Below are 26,364 nucleotides of genomic sequence, written 5' to 3' on the forward strand. Positions count from 1 at the left end.
GAACCAAGAGGCTTCCCCATACACCTTTGACCCAAACCTCCTAACCTATACGAAACACCAAAACCCCATCCCCATTCCCTTAAATAAATAAAAAAAAACGTTCTAAAACTCCCCGCCTCACATTACTATAAAAACCAGCAATTAGTTATTTCCATTTTGTTGATAACTCACGAACCATCAAAAAAAAGAGTTTAGTTCACTTGTTTGCCATTAGATTTAATTTCAATGACCTTATAAATTTTATTTGTAAAAATCAAGATTTTGCTTTAAGGACATTTCATCAAAACAACGCTACAGTTCCGTTCAAATTTTGTCATGGTGCCTACTTTCATTTTTAGTAAAGCCAAAACCGTATTAGAAAATCCAGGTTGTAGGCTCCCAAAAGAATTTTTAAGAAACATTATGGTGCTTCAAAGAAGTAATGAAAAAACTCTTCTAAGTATTTTAAATGCTTATGGGCTGCAATACATAAGCCTCAAAGCTGAAAGTTTATCTTTATCAGTCCAACGTTCTTTCCTCGCTTGTTTACGCAATTGATGGTTGAATAAAAGGATGGCATATTTAATATTATTAATAGTATATCTATAAAATTATTTTATATAATCCCGCAAGACATTCCATAATTCAATGTACAGACAATTACACTTAAATATATGGATTTTTGGTCGAGTTGGCATACATTGGCATACATTAGTTGTTTGCATACATTAGTTTTTCGGAATGTTAAAAGCAAACGGTAAAGCTTGACTTTAGAGTATACAAAAATACACAAGTATACAAAAATACACAATGAACCAGTATCAAAGAAGCATTTTCCTGGGCTAGTTTGTTCCCTCTTTAAGAGTTCTTTTACTTTGGACCTAGTGAAAAGTGTTTTTAAGGACTCAAAGACTAAAACTGCAGCCATCTAGCCACGGCCTCCCCAAAATATTGAGAAACACAAAACGTGACTGGTTAAAGTGAACCATTCAACACCTACATCTATTCAAGTTAACTTGTAGCTAATGCTGTTGCTTTTTAAAATTGAAAAAGTAATATTGTTACAAAAGTTACAAAGCTTGTAAAAAAACACAAAACTCGCTTTAACTTCTATGCGCATAGTCTTATAGGCCTGATACTAGACTGAAAGATGAATAAGTTAAGTGGGAAGATTCCATTTGAGTTTAGGAAATTTCCGGTGGAAAACTCCAAAATTAAACGCAGTGCGTCAACTTACCCCTTAGCCAACTAGCCCCGGTCTCCCCTACATTTTTCATTGGTCGAAAGTAATACAATTATACAGCGATGAAATAGCTATGCCCAGGTTTCCTTTTCGTTAACTAACTTAAATTATTATTTGCTTTGGTTTTCCATGGAATTGCTATTAACAACAAAATTTACTGGGTATGACGGGAATTATAATAAACATAATACTTAAAAGTAACTTAAATACTAATGCGTTTTACTGATAAGTGAGAGTGGTGTACCTTGGAGGTGTATGTACCTTGGAGGCACGTCAATTCTGCTGCCATCTTGAAAGATGAATTCAAACTGAAATTTTAGTTGCATGTATTGGCCATTAAAGGATCATAATAAGCTGTTTTATCACTGCTTAACACATTTGTTGATGCAATAAAAATAAAAGTTTGTTTTCGACACCAAAAAGTAATTTTTTTAGGGCGTATTCTTTTTTTTCTACAACTGTAGGTATAAACTTTATTTTAAAACTGATTATCAGAACTTGTAAAGCATGTTTTTTAAGCTACATTTATGTATGTTTGAAACTGCTTAACCTTTAACTACCGCTAAATAAGTTGTGCCGACTATTTCCGGCGTATAAAAATAAAAATAATACCATACCGGAATATTTCGGCAGCGTTACATAGACTTTCTTATGATATTGGTTTTATTATTTGTTATTGCCTGTTCCCCTAATTGGTATTTCTATTACAATATTCACGGATGTTTTTTAAAGAAAGGTCTGCCGGATATTTCCGGCTACCAAAATTACTTTTATACCATTTAGCCGGAATAATTCGGATTTATATTGCGGGTTTACTTTATTACGTTTTCAAAAATGGCGTTCAATAAAAAAGTTTACTCTTTGCAAAAGGTAATAAATTACTTTAGTAGTTTGGATTGTGACGATGATGACGAAGACAATGGAGAAGATATTAGTGATGGTTCTCACGATGAGATTGAATTAAATATTAGCAATTTTAATGAAGATTGTACTAATGTTGAAGACATTGAAATAAATATTAACAATTTTGATGAAGATCGTGCTATTGTAGATGTAGACAACGAGAATATCAAAGAAATGGAAGTTGAAAGTCTTTTAGATTATCATATAGTAAATAAAAACCAAATAAGCAACCTATGGACTTGTCCAAACTTGTCCCAAATATTATACTAACTTTACGGAAGATTTAACCGGTAAATTTAATGGTATAAATAATTTTTTACTTTTGGCCGCTTTTGGTAGTTAAAGGGTTAGCTCTTAACCTATAGATATATGGTGGGAATTTTGTAAAAACTATGGTAGCGGTGTACCTTGGAGGTAGTTAATGCTGTGTGCCTTGGTGGTACCACCAAGGTACACACTTGCATGATTTTCTAAATACTATTTTGAGTAAGTTTGTTATGAAAGTATTTCTTTAATGTCGCTATAGTGTGTCGCTTTTAATGTCGTTTATAATTATTATTATTATTTTTTTTGTTAATTAAGAATTTCTTTAGTACAATATGTGAAAAAATACAAATTTAATAAAATGCCTAGAAGTAAAAATGGATTTAAAAGAAAACCTATACGAAAAGAAGACAGAAAGAGCTGTAAAACTTATAGTGAACAATGAACTGTCTATATACAGAGCTTCAACAACCTTAAGAAGACACAGAAATAAATTCCTTGAATCAGGCTTAATAAAATTTTGTTACAAGAAAGACAACAACGTTAAGCAAGTCTTCACGGAAGTTGAACATAAACTTCTAGTTGATAACATCTTGAAAGCTGCTGATCTTCATAATGAACTGACTTTGAAAGATATTCGAAAATTGGCTCACCATTTTAAGAAAGCAAATCAAAAAAAGTATGATACATCTTGGGATAAAAACCAGATGGCTGGAAAAGAGTGGCCAAAAGTGTTCCGGAAAAAATATTCTAAAGAATTATCGCTTAGAAAGCAACAAGTCCTGCACGCTCAACTGCTTTTAGTAGCGCTTACTTTTCAAAACTATGAAGTAGCTCTTACGCTTGAACAAAATCAAGGTATTATAGCATTTAACATATGGAATGTTGATGAAACCAATGTTAGCACTGTCCATAATCCTCCCAAAATCTTAGCAAAAAAAAGTCAAAAGCAGGTTGGTGGAATGACTAGTGGTGAACGAGTATATAGTATAACAATGATTGGAGCAATAAATGCTGGAGGTGGTTATATGCCTCCAATGTTGGTTTTCCCTCTTAAGAAGTTTAAGGACTTTATGTTAAAAGGGGCCCCTAAAGGTACACTTGGTGGAGCAAACCCATCGAGATGGTCAAATGAAGACTTGTTTCTAGGATTTATGAAACATTTTGTAAAGCACACCCGTTCAAGTAAGAAAAATCCTTCTAATCTTTTACTTGACAACCATGAGAGTCATATCTCAATACCACCAATCCAGCTAGCAAAATATAATGGGATTACAATGGTAACATCTCATCCACACTTTAACCACAAAATGCAACCCTTAGAGACGTATTTGGTCCAATTAAGACATATTACAACAATAAAATGAAGGATTCGATGTTAAAACCAGGCAATACTGGGAAACCAGCAACAATCTATGACGTATCAGATAATTGTTGGACAAGCTTTTCTCTTAGCTTTTCCTCCAAACAACATTACGCCCAGTTTTCTAGTAATTGGCCTTCATCCACTGAATAAGAACATTTTCAAAGATTATGAGTTCTTGTCATTAACTATAACAGATCGATCGCAACCTGTGTCTGAAGACCAGCCTGGAAACAAAAGTAAGCATATTGAAGACTTTTTGAGCAAACCTGGGCCCTCAACCAATACTGAGGTAACTAGCTGCAGTCCTGCTTTTTTGCAAACCAGATAAACGCTAAGATTGTGTCTCCTGATATTATTCTACCTTACCCAAAAGCTCAATCATGAAAACAAACTGGAAGAGGTCGTCTTAAGAAAAAGTCTTGCATTTTAACTTCCAGCCCCATAACACTTCAAATTGAAAAAAATACAACTAAGAGAACAAAAAATAAATCTGGCAATAAAATGAAAGACAAAACTGATAATAAACAACCAGGAAAAAAAGCTGAGCTTTACCTTAGAGCAAAGTACTGAATTAGAGGAAAATGTAGAAGTAGTATCTGGCAAAGTATCTGCTCAGTCAGATATAAAAAAAATCCAGTCTGGAGTTTTTATGATGACACAAACTCATGGCAAACATGGTGTAAAAAACTTTGTTGCAGAGGTGCTAGAAGTTGCTGAGACATTTTTTAAAGTTCAGTACTTGAAAAAGGACACAAACTCACAAAGATTTACTAGAGAAGATAAAACTGTGTATGAATTGGACAAATCAGACATGGTCTTTCAGCTGCCACATCCCTCTATTACAGGAGGTTCAGGAAGACAGCTGGAAAAAACTATCATTTGGTATTACCTTTAATAATCTAAATGTAGAGTAGACAAATATTAAATCTAAGTGAAAGACTTAAATTAACTAAACTTTAGTATACACTTTTTTTATTAATCTTTTTTTAATAAACTTTATTTCTTATATAAGTTTTTAATACTTCTTAATTTGAATTAGTTTAAATTTATAATCATATACAGTTATATAAATTAATAAACAGTTTATATAAATTTAACTAGTTTGAATAATATTATCTTAAATGAAGCTAATGTGAAGTCTAATTATCCTGTAAGTAAACATTATATCAAATTTCTACCATGTTGAGGAATTAATCTGTTAAAACGATGAAACCTCCAAGGTACACCACCGGTGGTGTGCAGCTAAGAAATCTGACAATTCTGAATCTTATGAGTTTGAATCTGACGAATCTGAACACACAACTGTTGAGGAAGAGATCCAGTCTCAGTCAATACAAACTGATTTATTTCTGCAAGATCTTATTCCATGTGATCGAATGCCCTGTATGGCTCACACAGTCCAGCTTCTCATAAAACCAGTTTATGAACATAGTAGTGCAACCATCTTAGAAACGAGACAAGTTGTATCAAGAGTTAGGAAATCAAGTCTGGCAATTGAAAAGTGTGAGAAGTCTGTGATAACTGACTGCAAGATGGAACAATACATATCAGATGATTTACCGGCTGTTGAAAAAAAAGACATCGGTGAATGAAGTTCTTACAGAAATCGGTACATATTATTTTACTATTTATGTTATTAGTGTATATAAATTATTTTCGGAATTTTATTAAATCTACAAAATTGCGTCTTACCTTATTTAAACTAAAAAAATGAATAAGGTAATAAATTGTAAGAAGTTCATTAGTCATTATCATTAAAAAACAAGACAGGGTATATAGTCTTTATATTAGGTTTACTAATAACACGGAAAGACTTTACCCTGCCTTTTAAATCACATCACAATAGCATGGAAAAAAGAGACGTATATCAATGACAATTATTAGTTATTACAATTGTTATTAGTAAACTTTAATTTCATATGGTTTACTTAAATTTAGGTATCGATACATCCAAAGCAAGTGAATGGGTTCGTTTTCAAAACATTTCTTCACTTTTGGAACCCATTGCAGTACAAATAGATATACTTCAGACCGATGCCCAGTCTCTTTCACAGGTTCTACCATCTATACTTAATTTGAAATGCCATTTACAAGAATATCCTTCCAACAAGTCTTTGACAGCGAATCTTCTTGGAGATCTACGTCAACGGTTTCAATCAATTCTGCAGCCGGACTCAGATACGTTTAATCCTCTTCCATCTGCTGCATGTTTGTTAGATCGTTACTGTCTTTATTCTCACCAACCGTTGCTGTCTTTATTCTCACACCGGAAATGGGCACCTTGCTCCTCGCAGCAAAGATGTATATAATAAAAGTTTGTGGAGAAGAAAAAGAATTACAAGCTGCTGCTGAGTCAAATGGATCTGAATGTGAATTTGCTGCCATAAAGCGCTTTAAGTTCTTGTCAAATAAAATCTTTACAAAAGAAGGAAAAATTTATAACCAAGACAATCTCACTGTTGCAAGTCAGCTGTCAAGAAATTTGGTAGACATAAGCGGTGATGAAGCGCTGCCAAGTAACGGCCTGCTCTTTTGGAAACAAAACAAAAGCAAGTATAGCAAGATTGCAATTTTGGCTGAAGATTTACTGTCCGCCCCAGCATCACAGGCGTTTGTAGAAAGGATATTTTCACTTTGTGGAATTTCAACTGTTGGTCGCCGCAATCGAATGAAAAAAATCATTAGAGATGAGAATTTTTATGAAACTGAAAAAAAACTTGTAATTATAATTCAACCAGATGTTTTTTTTCAATTTCGAAAAAAAATCTTATTATAACTCAATTGAATCATTGAATGACTATTTTATGACTATTTGTATGGTTATTTAGATGTTTATTTCTAAGTTAAAAAATTGTTTAAACATTTTTCTTAAAACGTATGTATTACATTATTTCTTGAAATAATGATAGGGGAGACCGGGGCTAGTTGTCAGCAGGGGTAAGTTGACGAAATGCGTTTATCTGCAGAGCCTTTTATCAAAAAGTATCAGAAATCTCAGTGAACTTTCCTAATTGACCATTTCATCTTGGGTCCTATGAATAAAACTGCTATAAATATTCCAGTCACAATTCATTTACTATTATCGGTCAGGTTTTTTTAGTATTTGTCGTTTTTCAGGATCTTTAGGCAGTATATTGAAAGGCTTTTGGGGTTATATGATATATACGTTATATGATATGTTATATTTATGTCAACTAAATAGAAGCTTTATATCTTTATGTTGACAAAGTGATAGTTTTATTTTTTTGTCAACGAAAGTATAGTTTTATTTTTATGTTGACTTAATCATAGTTCTGTTTATTGTTGACAAAATGAATGTTGATAAAATGAAAGGAAGCCTTCAGTTTCATTACAACGTGTCAGAATCACAAGTAGGATATTTCATGTTTTACTAATTTTTGGTAATCAAAGTATTCCTTCAGTATTTTTGTATAGTAAAAAATTAATAGTTAAATTTCCAATGTGTGCCTTCTTTTGTAATAAATAATGCAAAATATTTCTTTTAAGCAACGTTCATTTTGTTTAGTTTAAATAGATTATATTTGGGAACTTATTATGTTACATTTTTGGATAAAATATGTTTGGGCATAAAATTTTTATCTGCTTGCATTACTAAAATAATAATGCCAAAATAATTATATTGATGATGAATTGTAAGGTTTATTTACTTGGTATTGTAATACTGCAAGACGAACTGAGTTTTGTTATTTATATTAGTTATTTTAATTACATTCTATAATGAAATTAACAAAATAAATACTTAATTTCATTACAGTCAAAAGAAGAGATTAATATAATTTCATTACCATTATTTTTATAGCACTGGGGATGATACAGATCCTTACCCAAATATTATTCAATCATTACTTAATTAACAGAATTGAGCAACCATTATGCAGTATTTTATGTAACAACCTTAAATTTTAATAAATTCTTTACATTTCCGTTAATTTCGTATAATTTCGTACGAAACGTAACTTGAAAAATTCCGTTTAATTTTTTAACGAAATAAACGTAAGGCTGAGTTTGTTTTGTTCGTCAATTATGTTAATTACGTTTAACGTAATTAACGTAATCAGACGTAATGAACGAACGTAATGCAGGACCTTACTTTTATCGGTCAGGTTTTTTTAGTATTTGTCGTTTTTCAGGATCTTTAGGCAGTATATTGAAAGGCTTTTGGGGTTTATTGGCAAAATTTTCACAAGGGAAGCTGGAAAACAAAAATACTTTTATAAAATTAACTTTTTTTAAAATTTTTATTTCTAACGATATTGAAAAAATAAATTTTTACAAAAAATTTTTAAATTAACAAATGTTTTTTAACTTATTTTTTACAAAATAATTTTTTAGGGGATTTTGTTACCAGGAAATAAAGGTGGGGTGTTGTTTTGGCTTCATATTCGAACTACTAACTGCTACTAGCTAAGCGTCTGCGTCTCGTTATTTTTTTATTCGAGACGAGACGATCCTAAAAGCTTTGTCCCGATTAGCGATAAAAATCGAGACAACTTTCAATTTTCAGCCGAAATCCGGGACGATACCGAGACGAGACGAGAGGAGCGTATAATAGTTTTTAATTGCAAACTTTGTCAAACAGTTTATTTAGTTGTGTCACTAGTTGAAGGTGCATCAGTTGGAGCTTTGGATGGTCCAGCAAAAGGAGCTGGAGTAAAACTCCTCGAACTGGTGATGAGTGGTGTAATACCTGGTGCATGAGATGTTGTAGCAGTAAAGATTCTAGAGGAGGTCATACTTGCACATGACATCGGCTGACTTGGCAATCTTGGATTAAGCTGAATCTCCAGCACACCATCGAATTCAACAACATTGGCTTGATCACTCTCTTAAGACAAGAAATCAGGAAGGAAATTTACAAAATTTTTTTAAACTGAGTAAAATTTCAGTTTGAAAAAAATTTAAAAGTTTAAAGTTAAAACAAAAAACATAGAAACAATAAATGGAAGTGGCAAAATTTAAGATTTTACTAAAGGCAAAGATAAAGTTAAGATCTCTCTTTAGAATTTTTGTTAATGCCCTACCAGGATCTTTGTCATCTTCTGAGGTCAGTTTCCATGACTTGATTTGAACAAAGTCATAGTTCTGTTGGATACAGAGCAACTTTTTAACATTTTCCAGCTGAAGCTTGGTCAATTTGTGCGTGACTATGTTTCCTCCTGCAAAGAAGGCCCTCTTGGAAGTGGCCGAAGATGCTGGAATTGCCAGGTAACGCCGTGCTCCTTCAGCCAAAAGAGGTAAAGTCATTTCATTTTTTTCCAAAACCCAAGAATATTTTCTTGGGCCTCTTTACTTGGCCAGGAATGAATATTCTTGTAGTCATCCCATTTGTTGGCAATATCGGACTTGTCCGAAATTGCTGTGTGTTGAGAATGAAATTCAATTACGTCTTGAGCGAACGAATCTGTTTCCTCCTCCAAGCTTGCAGTGGCCGTTGATTGATCCATGATTTTGTTTAGCCATTCATGATGATTGGTGTGGTATTCAACCAAGTACTTATAGGTTTTATCATAGGTTCCAAATTTTTTGGATGCCACGCCCTTGTAGTAAGGATTAAGGAGATTGCCAACACCAAGAAACATGGTATGAGCGCCAAATCATCCTTGACCAATTCAACCCTATTGATGTGGTGCTGCAAATAGTGGAGACCACCAACAACGATGTGTAGAGTCGGCTTTTTATCTGCATTGAGTCTCTCAGATGTCTTTACCAACAGTTTGAGAGTAGGCAACAGTTCCTCAAAGATTTTAAACTCCAATTCAGAGGGCACAAGAGATGCAACATCTGCTGGGTCAATGCCTGGCCTTGCTTTAATTGCCAAAAGAGGTTCTTTCATGTTAAAGACACTCTGCACACACATTTATGTAGAATTCCAAAGAGTGTTGTTGGCAGTGATGAACTTTTGTGTAGACCAACTCTGTAACATTTTCCTTTGAATCGGTTTCCATGGCAAGACGAATGTCCCTGTTCATAGATGCTATTTCGGCCTTGATTCTTTCATTCGCCAAATGACTCTTGTAAGTCTTTTCTGCAAGCCTTTGAGCACGAGTGATTACATGGTCTTCTATTGTGGTGGCATCGACAGTGTCCTTGATGACCAAATTCAAGGTATGGTCCACACAAAGCAAAGACTCGTCAATAAAGGTGCACTTTGGATTTGCATCTTTGACAAAGGCAGCATTGTCATGAGTTACGACAACTGAAAGAGTTCCTGATGCAGGTAGATTGGCAACAACCCTAAAAAAGTAACAAAAAATTACAGCAAACTGAAATGTCTAGTATTGTCACAGTATGGTAGTATTGTCACAGTATTGTAAATGTCTAATACAAACACTAAAATAACTAACTTTCCATTGCACTGATTGTAAACGTGCATAATGGCGAGATCAGGCATATCACTTTAACTGTAGAACAAAATTAACTTAACTCATGTAAAAAAGTACATTTTGTAATTTAACTTACTTGTCGATCTTTTTGGCAATGTTGTCTGCTGTGTGCCTCTCACTGAATGGACTGACAGAAACGAAAAACTTGTTCAGGGCCCACTCCTTGTCAATGTAATGAACAAACAATGATTGGTAGGGTCAAAGTTCCTTGAAGTCCAAATGTCCGTGCTAAGAGGCATTCCTGGACTTTCCAGTAGATCAGCTTCCAAAACTTTATCCACAGCCGTCTTGACATTGTCATACAACAAAGGCAGGTTGTACCAAGAATAAGTTGTGGCAGGCTTGATTTTCAGCTTTGGATTTAAGTAGTGCTAAACTCCTTGAAAGGTCTTGCCTCAACAAAGCTGAATGGAAGATTCATCTTTGCCAGAAGTTTCATAATTTCCAAGTCACCTCGAAATTGCGTTGGATCTCTGGATTTGTACTTCAGACACTGACTCAGTCTTGCATGGCTTGACTTGTGCTCAATAAGAAAATCTGGCATGGAAAGTCATCTTTTCTTAATGGAGCGGTTGAGAACTTGAGGAGATTTTTCGCCTGGAAAAAAGCTTAAAATAGTTTAGTATTGCTAAGTCTCGTTATGCTGAGGTAAAAAAAAATTTGTGCAGGACTGATTGCAAATTTATCAATTTGGGGTATAAATTGAGTATTAGGGTAACCTGGAGCAAAGCGAGACACCGGGACAAAGTGAGACAGTTAGGTTTTCTAGCTCTGTACAGAATTTTTTTAAAATGATTCAGTAATTTTGTTTAATTATATTAAAAATTTCATTTTTTTTTTATGTTTTAAAGTAGTTTCCATCAGTTTTTTCATACAATATGACATAGAAAAGTCGGTTTAAAGCTTACGAGTTGCGTCAGTTTGATTGAAAAATCAAAATTATTTTCACGTACGCTGCCATTTTTTACCACATAACAAACATAATATTAAGTTTGTAATCATTTATTTGTTATCTTTCAGCTGCCACTCTTATTTTTATGTCAGATTAATTTGTTTCAAAGATATTTAAGAAATTTATAACTTCACATTTACGGGGAAAGTGCGACAACGCTACTTACTGAAAAAGATCGTTAAAGTAAACGTTTAGGATAGCAAGTTTATAAACTTTATAAATTGTCAAAGTAAACGTTTATGATATTATCATTTTATGAAAGAATCATATGTAAAAGTAAAACATAATTTTATTAGAAACTTTAAAAGAATATAATTTAACTTTGTTGTCATTCAGTGACCAAAGTTTTTAAATGAGAAACTACAAGAGAAAAACTAATCAAGCTAACTGGAAGAAGATGACATGAAAAATGCTATAACAGCAGTAAAGGTGAACAAGATGTCTTTAAGAAAAGCTTGTAAAAACTTTAGTGTGCCAAAAGATTCACTACATCAGCGTTAAAAAGGCTTCACTTGAAAGTAGTTTACATACTAATTTACTAAGAAGATTTAGAAAAGTGCTTTCTGATAACCAAGAACAAGATCTAAGTAAGTATATTAAAGATATGGACAATTCATTTTATGGTCTCTTAATGATGGATATTAGATTGATAGTATTTGAGTTCTGCAAAAAAAATTTCATTCCAAATCCTTTTAACAAAGATAGTAAATTAGCAGGAGAAGACTTTGTGCGAGGCTTTTTAAAACGCCATCCTGATTTATCACTAAGAAAACCTGAAGCAATTTCTATAAACAGAGTATTTGGTTTGAACGAAGATAATATTAAAATCTATTTTAGTAATTCAGAGAATTTGTTAGATAAATATCACTTTGAGCAATATCACATTTTTAATTGTGATGAGTCTGAGTTATCATGCGTCCATAAGCCATTAAAAGTTAACTTATTCACAGGAAAACGGTGTGTTTCATCATTGACAAGTGGGGAATAGGAGTCACAAAAACAATTTTATGTGCATATAATTCTGTTGGTCATTATGTACCACCCATGATGATATTTAAACGCAAAAAAAAAAAGAAATTATTACTCACAGATAATGCTCCACTTGAAATTATTTAAGGATGCTCAGAAAATGAATGGGTTAATACGGATTTGTTTTTTGAATATATACAATATTTTGCTTAACATGTACGATGCACCTTGATCAACAAAGTTTTAGTTATATTTGACGGTCATCGTTCTCATGCCAAAAGTTTAAAACTTATAGACTATGCTCGTGACAATGGATTGTTTTTGCTATCGCTACCACCACACACAACTCATAAACTTCAGCCATTGGACCGTGGATTTTTAAGCCTTTGAAAATCTTTTTTAATCAAGCATCTATGAGATGGATGTGAAACCATTCAGGAAGACGAATACAAATAGAAAATCTCGGAGAAGTTTTTAATGAAGCATATTTAAGAGCTGCTAATATGGAAAATGCTACTTCTAGTTTTAGAGCAACTGGAATTGTCCGATTTAACCCGCATTTGTTAGAAAATGAACATCCAAGGACATCTTTAAGTGTTAATAACAATAAAATCAGGTTATCCATACCTCATGAAATTCACTTTGAACGTGATAAAAAAGAAAGTAAAATTTTACATCAGCCAGAGTTGACTACATTAGAATTAATGAGTCCTGATAAATTAAAGCCAATTGAAAGCTTTTTAGAGACCACTGCTACTTCATCAAGTTCTTTTGAAGACATATTTCAAATTCCAAAACTTTATCCTACAAAAAGAAAATTAGCTGAAAAATTTCAAATTATAACTAGTTCTCCATATAGGAAAAAATCTTACTTGAAAAGAACAGTTAGAAAAAAACAATAGGAAAAAAAAAAAGAACAATAAGAAAAAACATTTACTGGAAAAGAACAATGATAATAAATTAAACAAAAAAAATATATATAAAAAAGAATAAAAAGAAAAGAAAATTAAAGAAATGCTTGATTGAAAAAAATGTAAACAATGAAGAGGAATGGTTTTGTCCAGTTTGTCTAGGGAAATGGTGCCATGGTACCCAAACTGACTGGATAATTTGTTGTGCATGTACTGTTTGGGTACACGAAGACTGCACATTAAACGATGTTTGCTTTTTATCTGAATAGATTTTATTCAAATTTTTTTACTAATATCAAACTTTGCATATGCATTTTTTTTATTGATAATTTTTAATTTCTATCATGTCTTGATTTAAAAGTAAAAATTACATAATAAAATGATAATTTTGTGTTTTTATTTGCATTCTTATATTTAATCAGATCGAATATATTAAAAGTCTACTTTAATTTTATTGAAAACTATATTTTTTACTTAGTTTTTTCTTCAAATGAAATCTGTCTATTCTTCTCAAGCTATGAACATTCTCCCTGAAAGTGTCTCGCTTTGCCCCAGGTTACCCTAACATTAAAACAAGTCATAAAAAGGGGTTTTTTCTTTAGGGATTAAAAAGACAATACACAAAAAGCTTTATTTCAATAAAGAGTTTAAAAAAATCATTACAATATCTTTTTAAAATAAAGTTGCTACAAGCAATTTCATTTTACACTTTTAACTCACCTCTTTGTGGCTCATTAGTTTCATCTTCATTATAGATATTTTCAAGCTCGTCCAAGGCCAAATCAGAATCTCTCTTGTGGACGGCTTTATGTTTCTCCAGCTCTTTGAAGTCACGAGGATGGGCATGAAGAAGGTGCTTATGCATGCTAGATGTTTTACCATCATTGACCTTGTAAATATTACCACAAAGTTTGCACCGACCATTGGCCTGGCTTATACCACGATCATCATGGGTTTTGTCTGTTATTTGCTTGTCATAAAATTTCCAGATATGACCTTTGCTTCGTGGCATCTTGCAGAGTGATTGACAATTTGACTTTGACTATACTCAGACAGCGCCGGATGTAAAAGTGTCACTAAAAATTTAAAGAATAAATTAAAATCCAGGAGCTATATGTTGACGTGCCCACTCTCCAGAGAGTACTGGTATAGCCTTGCCATTTCCCGAAAAATGAAACTATGTTACGCGGGTCTTAAAAAGTTAGGACAGTTCAACTAACGACAGTTCAATTTTACTACACTAATTTAGTAATTCACTAATTTAACAAAATTATTATTATTTTTTTTGTTAAAATATGCATAACCTTCAAATTTGGTATGTCTTATATTATTTGATGTCTCTGTTTGTCATGTATTATCAAAAAATATCAAAAATTTTTACCTACTTTAGTGCACAAATAGTCCAAGAAAGACACTTTAATGCTTTTAGCATTAAATATCACTAATATATAAAAAGAGTTATAATATGTAAGTTTAAACTTTTCGGTTATTGAAAAACTTTTGTAATTGCTATTTTTTTTTGTTATGAATGATTTGCATTTTTTTAAAAGAAAATTTATTCTGCCAGGCATACATGGCCAAGTCTGTTACTGCCAAGTGGTCTTGGCAGCCTAATGTAACCAAATCTGCTCAACTGCCCATTAATAATCAAGGATTTAACTTGTTAATCCTTAATCTACACGTTCGGAATGTCTAGTTTGTCTCGAATCGTTGTGACATGTCTAGTTTTGTCACGTATCTTAATAGAATGTCTCGTACCGTTACGCCACGTCTCGAATCGTTATGGCATGGTTATGGGATTAATATATATCATTCAGGCAGATATAAATATCTGTCTCAATGATTTATATATTAACTAGATGTCTAACTTCAAAAAAATTCCATAAGGAAAAGTGAAGCAAATTTTTAATGTTTTTAAACCCGCTTTATTTAAACTGGACAATTAATAAATCTTTGTTTAGCTTTGTTTTTATGATTGCGTCATTTCTGGCTGGCAAAACAAACTGGGTTGGCAAAAATTTTTCTTCACTGCGATAGCGCGAGTTAGATATCTAGTTAATATAATTGATCTGTCTCGTAACGTTTCGTAATTATCCGGGGCACAGTTTTTGAATTCCGAGAAAAAGTTTATGTCCCGATTTATAACTTTATTCCGGGATAATCGTTTCCTTTGTCTCGTTATTTTTTTCCGGGAAATTTTTCGTCTCGTTACGCTTTTCCCGGTTCATTTCGACAAAACGATTCTGAGACGCAGACTCTTACTACTAGCTTATAGAAATATTAAAAAATTTTTATAAATTTTTACTCACTAATACGTTAATAATCTTTTTTATAGTTTGCGCCAACTTACCCCAGGGTGGGGTAAGTTCTTTTTTTTTTAAGGTCCCGGAAGGAGCCATAAGATTTTTTTTTTTTTAAAATGAATGCAACTAGTACAAGTTACCTATATTCATACACTTCATGACTACACTTTAATTTTTTCAAAAAAATGTGCCGTTAGGACTACTAATTGCTGAAAAAATTGATAGAAGTAAAATATGAACTGATTTAGTAACTGAAATAAGAACTAAAATGATTAAAATCATAAAAACTGAACTGAAATTAATTTCATCAGAACTGATTCAAAAAAAGTAAAAGTAAAATTACAAATTAAATCAATGCTACAAGAACTAAGTAAGAATGGAAATTGAAATTATATTTAGAACTTGAATATCACTGGTTCCAGCCACTTTTGGTGCAAACGTCATTACAACTTGAAAATGACGTCAAAAAAATCACCTGACTAATCAAAAGTCGCAGTAGTGTCTAGATACAACTTTTCGTGTTATATTTGTATATACTTATAAGCAGATATGGGCGCTCTTTGTTATATATGCTTACTTTGAAGTCTCAACATAACTGTAGAAAGTTCCAGCCAACCCAGATAAGAGTTCGATCCGTCTCTTATCGAGCAAGGTCCCTTGTAGCTACTGCTACAATCAAGACCATCAAGACTTTCACCGGACTTTTAATTAGCGCTGCAGCAACTATCACTGCTATCGCAGTATATTTGAGGCCGCTCTTGTCGATTTCTTCCTCTTTGCTTTGATCTTCTGCTCCACGTTATGATAGCGAACCATATCACAACTCTTGCTAGCATCAAAAATTTCCTGGCTAGCACCAAGCTCAGCTAGGTGTCTGCGAAACTGATTAAGTGGATTAGTGCAGGTGTGTAAGTCATCATAGCGAAAAACGATCGCCTCACTCACAACACTCACTTTATCGATATCCCATTCTACATCAAATCAAGGTTTATGCCGGTCCTGTCCTTATTGTGGAAATTGTGATCTACGGGTCTCGAGGCTTTACCTTTGTGGAGGTAAGGCACATACTCTCATATGTTTTCAGCTGGTACAAAGCTACTCAGACGTTTTTTTAAAAGGGCTACGTGACAGTCAACGTAAAACAAAAAAACGACAGAGCTGTTACAGCTGAAAAGGAATCAGCTACTGTACGAAAAGAAAAGCAGCGTTTGCTGCTCGAGACATTTGAAAAACAAAACTTGGAAATCGCCGCCGCTGCACTATGCATCGCTGCTGCACTATGCATAGCGGAAATAGGATTTTGTACTTAATTTTTAGTGATTGTTTATATTTAAACGTTTTAAGTTTTTTTTTTTTTTTTTGCATCCAGTTTTTAATTCTCTCTATAAAAAAAAAGTATATATATTTTTAGTTTTTTTGAACATTTGATATTTTAAGGGTTTTTTCAAGGTTTTAAAAAAACTCGCTTTTTTGTTTAAATCCTTTCAAAGTTCATGATAAACGTTAAACTTCTATATTATTTTTATGCGAAATAAAAATAATCATATGTTTAATTGAATGTAAAACTAGAAATAGAAAAAAAGGAAAAGGTTTTTTGCATAACATTTTTTTGTTGCTTTTTTGATTTCTTAAACATTGATTGATTTGAGCATATGGTCACAGAAATCGCTTGGTTTTTTTTAAGCTACTGCAATTGACTTTACTACCATGCAAAAGTATTCAGGCAACCTCAGTGAACTCATGCTTTGAAATCATTTTTACTGCTGTGAGTTTTATTAAAAACATACTAAATTCTGTGAAGTAAATGAAAACTCCGAAGTTCAATAACACACGTTAAGTTTTTAATTGATTCAGTTTTACCTTGCGATGGTTTTTATAAATTATCAAAATGGCTACATTCACTCTTCGACAACCTTTATTACATGCATTTCCCCCAAGGCATATATTCTTAAGAAAAAATCTAAAAGCCTGCGCCAAATTTTTGCAGTATAGGTTTATTGCACTAAATAGTGCTGAAAGTATGGTTCAAAATTTTTCAAAGACTGGCTTTTGAGTTAATAAAAAAAACTTTAACAAATAAGGAAAAAATAGCAGTTTGTTCTTCACTTAATACAAAGATTTTCTGGATAAAAAAGTAAAATACAAATCATGTCATAAACACACACATTTTATGCATGTTTTAGGAGAAATACTGTAACAATAAAAACACCTGATGCAGGTATATTTACTGTACCTTCTTCACCAAAACCTAGAAAATCTTTTTTAGAACTTACGAGTAGGATGAAACGCAAAAGAACTGATAATCTTCAGGGAAAAAAACTGGAAGAACTTCAACATGCTGTAAAAAGGTTTGCATCTAGTCACTCTACTGCACCCAGGTCTACTTTATATGGTTCAAACTTATCATTGCATACTTTTTGCAATTTGTGACTAACATGGGCTGAATTCAAAAAAATGGTTACACAAAATCATCATCCTGTTCCTCTAAATTTAACCAAGTTAAAAGAACACAAATAATTGACATATCCAGAGCAGGTGGAGGTAAAACGTACTCTCTTTAATACTAGTAAACATTCAGCTGCTAGAATGCTTGAGTATCTTTTGGAGGATGAAGATAATTCTATTAAAGCTATAGCACAGGAGGAGCGTGATTACATATATGTTATTTGCAAAGTGGGAGGTGATGGTCAGAGTGACCAATCTGAGTTTCAGAATGCAGCAATTATGAAGAGAGGTGTGGATGATTCCACTTTGTATAGTATAGTATTTGTACTGTTGGAGATTCGAAGTGGAAAAAAAATAATATGGAAAAATCGTAATCCAAATAGTCCAGATGCAACCTGTCATCTTGTGTTTTGTTTTGCCCAAGAGACTGCTAGTTTTATTCAAGAGAAGTTTGAACATTTACAAAATGAAATTTTGTCTTTAGAGAATACTTAGTTTATATTTCATGACAGTACTTTTGCTATAAATTCAAGTTTGTCCACAAAGAATGATGGTAAAACATTTAATTGTGTGGTATCAAAAATGCTTAAAAAAATAATAATCCATCTGTGATTGGAAGAATTTTAAATTTGAATACCAATATGATCAAACTATTTAGGGACCTGCTCGTTAATATGAACAGTACAGACCGGATGTAAAAATTTTCAAGCGGAAATCTGAATGTCTGTTTGATCTTATTTCAAACAATCAGTTTTAAAAAACCATTCCACTGTCACAGTCTGTCCATAGAATGGTAGTTCATGGTGTTTCTTTTATTAAATATTTTAAGTATCCAGTAGGTTTTTTGTCTGAGAGTGCCATTGAAGCGAGGAACAAAGCCAATAAAACTGCATGTTTTACTAGGTCATGCACGTTTAACTTCTTTTGCCGAAAATACAATGAATGTAGCTATTTATTTATGACATCAGACTTGTACCTATACTGCAAGAAGAACAAAAAGCAAGAGGTATAAAAGCTATACTGAAAGATTCAGCTGATAACTGTTCTTAAAGTAAATATTGGAGAAAGCTATGTGTATCTTTAAATTTAGATTTTAATGTTATTTAATTTTATTAATGATACATTTTAGGTGCTAGTGGTAGCCAATCTGATATTTCTGAGATCTTTTCACATAATCAACACAGTATGTTTTTTTTATGCTTGCAAAAAAAAAAAAAAAATAAAAATAGGGTCATGGGACCTCCTACCGCTACTTTAAGAAAACTTTTAACATCAAAACTTCTTAACTCCAAAACCATAACAGATCTTTATTTAGGGTTTTCGAATTGATATTTTATGCTCAAATATTAACTAAATTATATAATTTGAATTTGAATAAATTTTTTTTTTTTAATGTTATTTTTGAATTTTTTTAAGAGCTAGTACGTTTTTCACCTACCGTGATCACGGCAGTTTCATATTAATACTTTTTGGAACTTTATTCTGAGCATGCGCAGTCAACAAGTGCAAAACATGAATAAATGTCTAGTTTTTTTATGTTTGATATTTCAAATTTCTTCTAAACCGTAGCGATTTGTTTCAGAGATGACAGATACAACCTTGTATTATAAGTTCTATCGTTGTAATCAAGATTTTCAACAAACGTTTTTAAATCAAAAGTGAAAATATTTTTCTTGAAATGTTCAGTTTTTTAATCAGCTATAGTATAATGAAACAAATTTTCTGAAGCTGAAAGTAAATTTTTATGTTTTCTTCATTTTATTCTCCTTTTTTTAAAGTTAATTCTAAAGACCGGTTATTTATTTTTTTGCACTTTTTTTATTCATCTTACATAACTGCTAAATTTAGATATTTTGTAAACATGGACCATTCAACCAAGTTAAATCTTATTTATCGAATATGTGGAGAAGCTATAATGAAAGACTCAGTTGGTGTGAATAAATATTTTGAAAACTCATTTTATGTAAACATCAGTATTGACAATAAAAAGGTTCACCCACAAAAAATGTGTAGGAGATGCTATACCATTTTGAGGAACATTGAAAAAGGTTCTAGCACCAGTGTTAAAGCAATCAACTGGTCATTACCATGCGCAGAGAAATGTTTTTAGGAAAATTAAAAAATCAAAACCTGGTCATCCATGTGTCGTAGAACAAAATCAAAAGAGATGGACCAGGTCGATCTTAAATAGCTAATTTGGTAATATACCAAAACAAATGTTGTGTTTAAGATGGTAGTATGGTCAAAATTCTAAAATCGTTTATTTCAACCAAAAAATATTGATTTTTTCAGATAATATTAAAAAACTACATAACACATTTAAAAAAAAAAAAAAAAAAAAAATTCACATTTGGACCCATTTTTTGGGTCCCAAAACCTAAAAAGTCAAAAAGCGCTGCGATAAATATTGAGACAATTGTAGATGCTATAAAACTCAAACTTTTACTGTTTACTTATAATATATCAAAGAACTCATGGAAGCAAAGTTATAAAGTTAGCTTAAAGCACCAAGGAGATACAGCATATACAACTAATGGGTCAAAATTTACCCTAAAACAGCCCCCTTTTGGAGCCCATAACTCTGCAAAAAAGTAATGTTAAAAAATATACTGCTTCAGTGAGTTCATCATATATGTTATTATAACTGTACAAAATTTTAAAGCATCATAACAAGTAGTTCTCAAGTTATTTATCGCACCGTGCTAAAAAATGCCATTCTGAGAAATCAGCAATTTAATACAATTAACATTAAAAAAACAAATTAAAGTATCAATTAAGCTCTCATTTTATTTCTAAAGATTTTTAATCACTCCCCAATGTATTAGCAGTAGCAAACTAAGTTTTTCATGAGTTTTATTTAATTTTTTAAGTACCTTACAGAAGTTGATATTCTGTTAAGAAAAATAGAAAAATTTTGAATTAAAAAAAAGTATTTTTAAAAGCAAAAATTTTGATTACCAAATTCAACTTTTTAAATTATATAGCTAGATTAAATAGCAGTAGGTACATCAACTATTTTGGATAATAGATTTAGCCCTGAATAAAGACAATTATTCAAGGACAATCAATTGTTAGAACAGGAAGCATCAAATACTGCTCTTATCTTAGTAGGTTCCTTATCTTTTCTTACGACAGGTCTGTGTGCTAGGTAGTGTGTTTTTCCTGGTTCCTTAGTGATTTCATTGTCAGATACTCTTTCAATAACTTTATTCGTTTCGTATTCTTTAAAAATAGCGTCATAATCACTTAATAAATTCTTATCACTCAATTGCCTTTTTAACCTATTCAGTCTAATCTCACAAATTTTATAGTTATCTGGTAAACAATTGTGATCTGGTTTAAAAGGAAGCTTAGTTACGTATCTCTCACCGTTATGCATAATATCATTTTCGAATTTATGTATCACACACTCATCAGTGGATTCCATTTTCTCCACACTCCAAAATATTTGTAAATCACTTTTTAGTTCATCAATCTCACTACGCACATCTTCCACACTCCCTATTAAATTAGCATCAATGCGAAAATTCATGATTACTTTCTTTTTAACATTATTTACAGAAAGAACTGGGCCACTTAACCTCTTGTAGCCCCGAGTTGCCTATACTCAACATACCGAACAATGGTTTAAAAGTTTAACTAAAGTGATATTTTATAATAAAAAGAATGCTGATAACTTTAGTTCAGTATTTAACCAATCAAAATAAACAAACACCAAAGTTTATTCTTTGAATTCTCAAGTTAATTAGCTTTTCAATTTTTAAAGATTCAATTTTTGCGAGTTTGTAAATAAGGTCAGTTTTTAATCTTTGTTTTTCAGAAATATATCATCTTTTTGCAGTTCAAAATATGACTAATTTGTTTGATGACATATTTAATGTGATCTTATATATCTTTCATATTAATTTTTCATCAAACGAGTTTTTAAATATAATTTAAACCTTCGTTGCTTTAAAGCAACATTGCGCATACCCGCTTAAAAAATCAAACCGAAAAGTTTTGTTTGAAAACGCGTTTTGTTGACATCAGGCAACATTGCGCAATAACAGAAAGTCTATTATAATTAAATTCATCTAATAAACGACATTATTATAGGTCTTATTTTTTTACTTACTTAAATGAATACTTATAAATTTTATGGTCAAAAACTAAAATCAGTTCTACCTAGAGCAATTTTAAATCCTGCAGTATCAGAGGAAAGTGATTTATCTTCCGAAAGTGATGAATCAGTTGTACTAAATGATAATAAATTAGATTGTGAACTTACTGATTTGGAACCAGAAATAGAGTTAGATGCTGATTTGGAACTAGAAACAGAGTTTGATGATTCATTTTTGGAAAGTAATGACCAACTTTTCCCAATAGCAGACATTGCTCCAATCCAAAAAACAAGTGCTATTGAAACCAAATTAAAGCCAAAAAAGTCTAAACCATTGGAATGGAAAATAAAAGAGCCATGTAATGTTTCTGTCAAAAAAATTCCTTTCACTGGGATTCTAACTCTTGGAATATTGCCTGTGCGGCAGCCAATAGAGTATTTTCGAGATATCCTAAGCTACGATCTCATCACGCGCATTGTAGAAGAAAGTAACATATACGCAGTCCAATTTGACATCACTAAACCTCTTAATCTTTCATCAGAAGAGTTGGAAGTATTTATTGGTATACTTTTCTTAATGTCAATAGTAAAAATGCCTGGTACACGCGATTATTGGGACATATTTCTTCGATATGAGCGTATAGCAAATGTTATGAACATTCGACGATTCGAACGTATCAAGAGCTTTTTGCATTGCAATAATAATTTGAATATGTCAGAAAACTGTCCAGACAAACTTTTTAAAATTCGTCCTTTAATAGATGCTTTAAAAGAACGTTTTAAATTATTTGTTCCAACTGAAATGTTATGCATTGACGAACAAGTTGTACCTTTTAAAGGGAGATCTAGATTAAAGCAATATAATCCTAAAAAGCCTAAAAAGTGGGGCTACAAGCTTTACATCGTGACAAATCCAGAAGGCCTTATTTATGCCTTTGAAATACAGGCTCCATTTCTGCATGCACAGGTCAATCTGATCTTAAGGCCTCAGGAAATATTGTTATGCAATTGCTACAAAATATTCCGAGACACAATGGGCATAAATTGTTTATAGATAACTGGTACACAGGTGTTGAATTAGCAACTGCATTATTCAATCAAGGAATTGCTTTAGTTGGAACTGTGCGCCCTAATAGGATTACTGACTGCAAAATGTCAACTGACAAAGATATGAAAAATAAAGGAAAAGGTTCAGTTGAAATAAAAATATGCCAAAATAATGGGGTTGAGCTTCGTGCAATTAAGTGGTTTGATAATAGATCTGTTAACATACTCACTACGTATGAATCAGTAGTTCCAACAACTCAAGTAAAAAGATGGGATAAAAAAGAAAAAAAAGAGATTTTGGTTGATTGTCCCTCTGCAATCGTCACCTATAACAAATGCATGGGAGGCGTCGATCTTTTAGATGGACTATTGAGCTACTATCGTATTCCTGCTCGTTCAAAAAAGTGGTATCATCGGCTAATCTGGCATTTTCTTGATGTTTCAGTAGTCCAAGCATGGATTTTGTATAGAAAAGATTTAGCAAACGATAAAAATAAAATGTCCTTAAAATCTTTCAAAATGTCAATTGCCGAATCATTGATTATGCAAGGGAAAAGGTCAATCAGAAAAGGATGACCTTCAAAATCAGTTGATCTGAACTATAATGCAAAGAAAAAAAAGAGGTCCTGCAGCGCCAATTCCAAACAAACTCATTCGAAATGATGGTTACGAACATTGGCCAGAGTTTACAGATAAGAAAGGAAGATGTAGATATCCTGGTTGTAATGGTTTCTCTAAGGTAAAGTGCTCCAATTGTGATGTCCGTCTCTGTTTTACGCCAACATCCAACTGTTTTAAAACTTTTCATGAATCCTAAATTTTTTAATACATTTCTCTAAATAAAATGTAAAATTAGAGAGATAAAAGAAAACATGGTTTTTCATCTAAAACACCATTATATCAGATTAAAAAAAAAAATTATTTTAGTCCTTTATGCGTCCGTTGTTGCCTAAAAGCAACAAACTCCAAATTGACCCAAAAAAAAAATAAAACAAATGGTTTTTTTAATTTCATCATTATACTAGGATCATAAGTAACTAAAATTAAAAAAAGGATGTTTTTTAAACAACAAGAAACTAAAGTGGGCTATAAGAGGTTAACACCCATCCTAGAATAGAGGAAGAAGCCACAGGACAGCCCTCAACCCCTCTAGTAACCTTAGCTGTCATAAATTTATGGTACAAATCACACCCTACCAATAAGTCAATAGGAAAATCTTTAGAACCATCATCATAATCAGCTAGAATTAATTTTGAAATATGCAGGTAATTTTTACACGCTCGAGATATCTCTTGGCTCTGCAAAGGGCTACAAATAACTGGCACACACAGGGCCTCAACATACACATACAAATTAGCATTTCTATGTTTTACCTTAAGTTGAACAACATCGAGCTTTTTAACACTGGATTTGTTAAATTGACCGAATGTTTTTATTATTATAGCTTCTTTCCTTATAGCTTTTAATTTCAATCTTTCACATACATCTTTGGTAATATAAGACCTCTGACTACCGATATCAAATAATATTCTGAATACTCCACACTCACTCTCTGAATTAAAAAACTTAGCCTTTGCTGTCTGTTAGTCAATCCCATTTTGACCCTCATAAACGAATTTTATTTCACGGAGTGTCTCAAAATGTTCCTAAGGTATTGGTTTGTTAATGAATTTTTTTTTTTTTTTTTTATAGTGGATGAGTGTTTATACTCGCGCCAAGTTTTTTACATTTTTTGAGTTTTTATGGGCAGTTTCAAATGATCAGCGCGAATAGAAATTTTTAAATCTTTAACAATTTAATTGCGTCAATACAAAGAATGGAAGGTTTTTTATCCATACCGATTGTGCGCATCTTTATTATTATTATATTTGTTACCAGATGGTACTTTAGAAACGCAAAAGTCGGGTAATATTTAAAAAAAGCGCAGTTTAGAAAACAATTGTTTATCGAGCTACTTAACAATTTTTAATTTTAAAAAATCTATTATTTCCACCTCAAGTAAGTTTATTATAACAACATAACATAATAATGCATGTTATATTTTATAATTATAGTTTAATAAACTAGGTTATTTAAACATTTATAATATTTTAAATAAACTTTTAAAAAATTTTAAACTTCATACAAATTATGAAAATGTTTATAGTGTTATAAAACTATGATTAACATTATGAAATTTTGTTTTAAAGCTAGCTATTACAACAAAAGTATCTGAGGTGTATCCCTGTCCCAAGAAGGGGTTTAAAAAAAGAAGATCGAGTCGCAACATGTTCCTAATTAACGTCACTCTGGATAGAATGGAAACAAACTAGCTGCCCCTAAGGATTTACTTATTTTTAAGAGAACAATTTCCAAAGAAAGCACTAAAAGATCTCGTCGCTTGTCCTTTAATGTCAAAAACTTTCCAGTAAACTTTTAGCTTTAGAAATCAATAGATAAGAACGTTAATTTATGTTTTATGTCAAATATAGTGAAGATAATTTAATAAATTATGTTTTTAATTTACGGAAGTTCTTCATAGATTAAAATGCAAAACAAACAATGAATTTTTCGTTTGAAAAATTTCAATGAAAAAAGACGAAGAATGGATACAAGGAGTCAGTTACAACGCCTGCTCCCTCGCTACTGGCTGTGAGTTAATAATTCAAAACCTTTCCAATATTTCTAATAATTAGAATTACTTTACTGTAGACTCTAAACCTTGAAAATGTATTTAAAAAAAAAATTAAATTATGTAATTTTTAGAGATATTTGTCTTAAAGGAAGGAATTTATTACATATATAATAAATATAATAGCAGCTATGGCAGTACTTAGAGATCTTACTTTAATATCGGAGGTCCGAGGATTGATGCCGGTTTAGTCATATAAACGACATTTACTTGTAAAAAATTTTCCCGCGGTGCTCTGTGATGAGCACTTAAAGTTTAATGAGAATTTAAAATAACACAACCCAAAATCTAAGTAGATATTTTCTGAAATATATCAACACATTTTGATCTAGTTAAATCTACAGCAAAATATTTAAAGTCCTATAACAAATCTTTTGGGGGTAACCATTTTAAGTTTGGCTTCGTTTAATCTTAGGTTCCAATAAAAGTAATTTTTTAAAAACATTATCATTTGATACCAATAAGAAGTAAAAAAAAAAATGAATATTGCACCATGACTGAAAATGACCTCATAGATTAACAAAAAGGCACTTTAAAATAACACAAATGTTGTTTTTCTATCAAAATCAGGGAACAGTAGGCATTATATATTTCTTAACTCAAAAAGCACAGTGTTTTTTTTGGTATAGGAACACATGAAGAGAATATAAATGAAAAAATTAACTGGATTTGACATCAGAATCGATTCGCGCCGTTGCACAGTGGAAAATTGTAGAGCAACAACATATCATAAATGTTTTTTACTAATGTCGCTACTGTCAATATATTTCAATTTTATTTAATAGTTTAATAGTCAATCATTACTATA

At 31.8% G+C, this 26,364-nt stretch overlaps 2 protein-coding genes and 1 long non-coding RNA gene across 3 annotated transcripts in view; 1 reads left to right on the forward strand and 2 right to left on the reverse strand.

The window, feature by feature from the left end:
• Nucleotides 1-26,364, reverse strand: part of LOC149892806 (uncharacterized) — a 133,905-nt gene that overhangs the window by 97,994 nt on the left and 9,547 nt on the right. The gene's annotated exons all lie outside the window — the stretch shown is intronic.
• On the forward strand, nt 2,767-3,756 carry LOC149892813 (uncharacterized). Its single transcript, XM_090078550.1, has one exon. It carries the CDS (start codon nt 2,767-2,769, stop codon nt 3,754-3,756), a length of 990 nt encoding a protein of 329 aa, XP_089934676.1.
• LOC149892814 (uncharacterized) lies at nt 20,804-21,271 on the reverse strand. The gene has a single exon (XM_090078655.1). The coding sequence runs from the start codon at nt 21,269-21,271 to the stop codon at nt 20,804-20,806; it is 468 nt and encodes a 155-aa protein (XP_089934781.1).

Source organism: Hydra viridissima, unplaced genomic scaffold (assembly GCF_058129835.1).
Source record: "Hydra viridissima isolate aposymbiotic clone 2 unplaced genomic scaffold, HvirCarnegie_v1 scaffold_1, whole genome shotgun sequence".
NCBI lineage: Eukaryota > Metazoa > Cnidaria > Hydrozoa > Anthoathecata > Hydridae > Hydra > Hydra viridissima.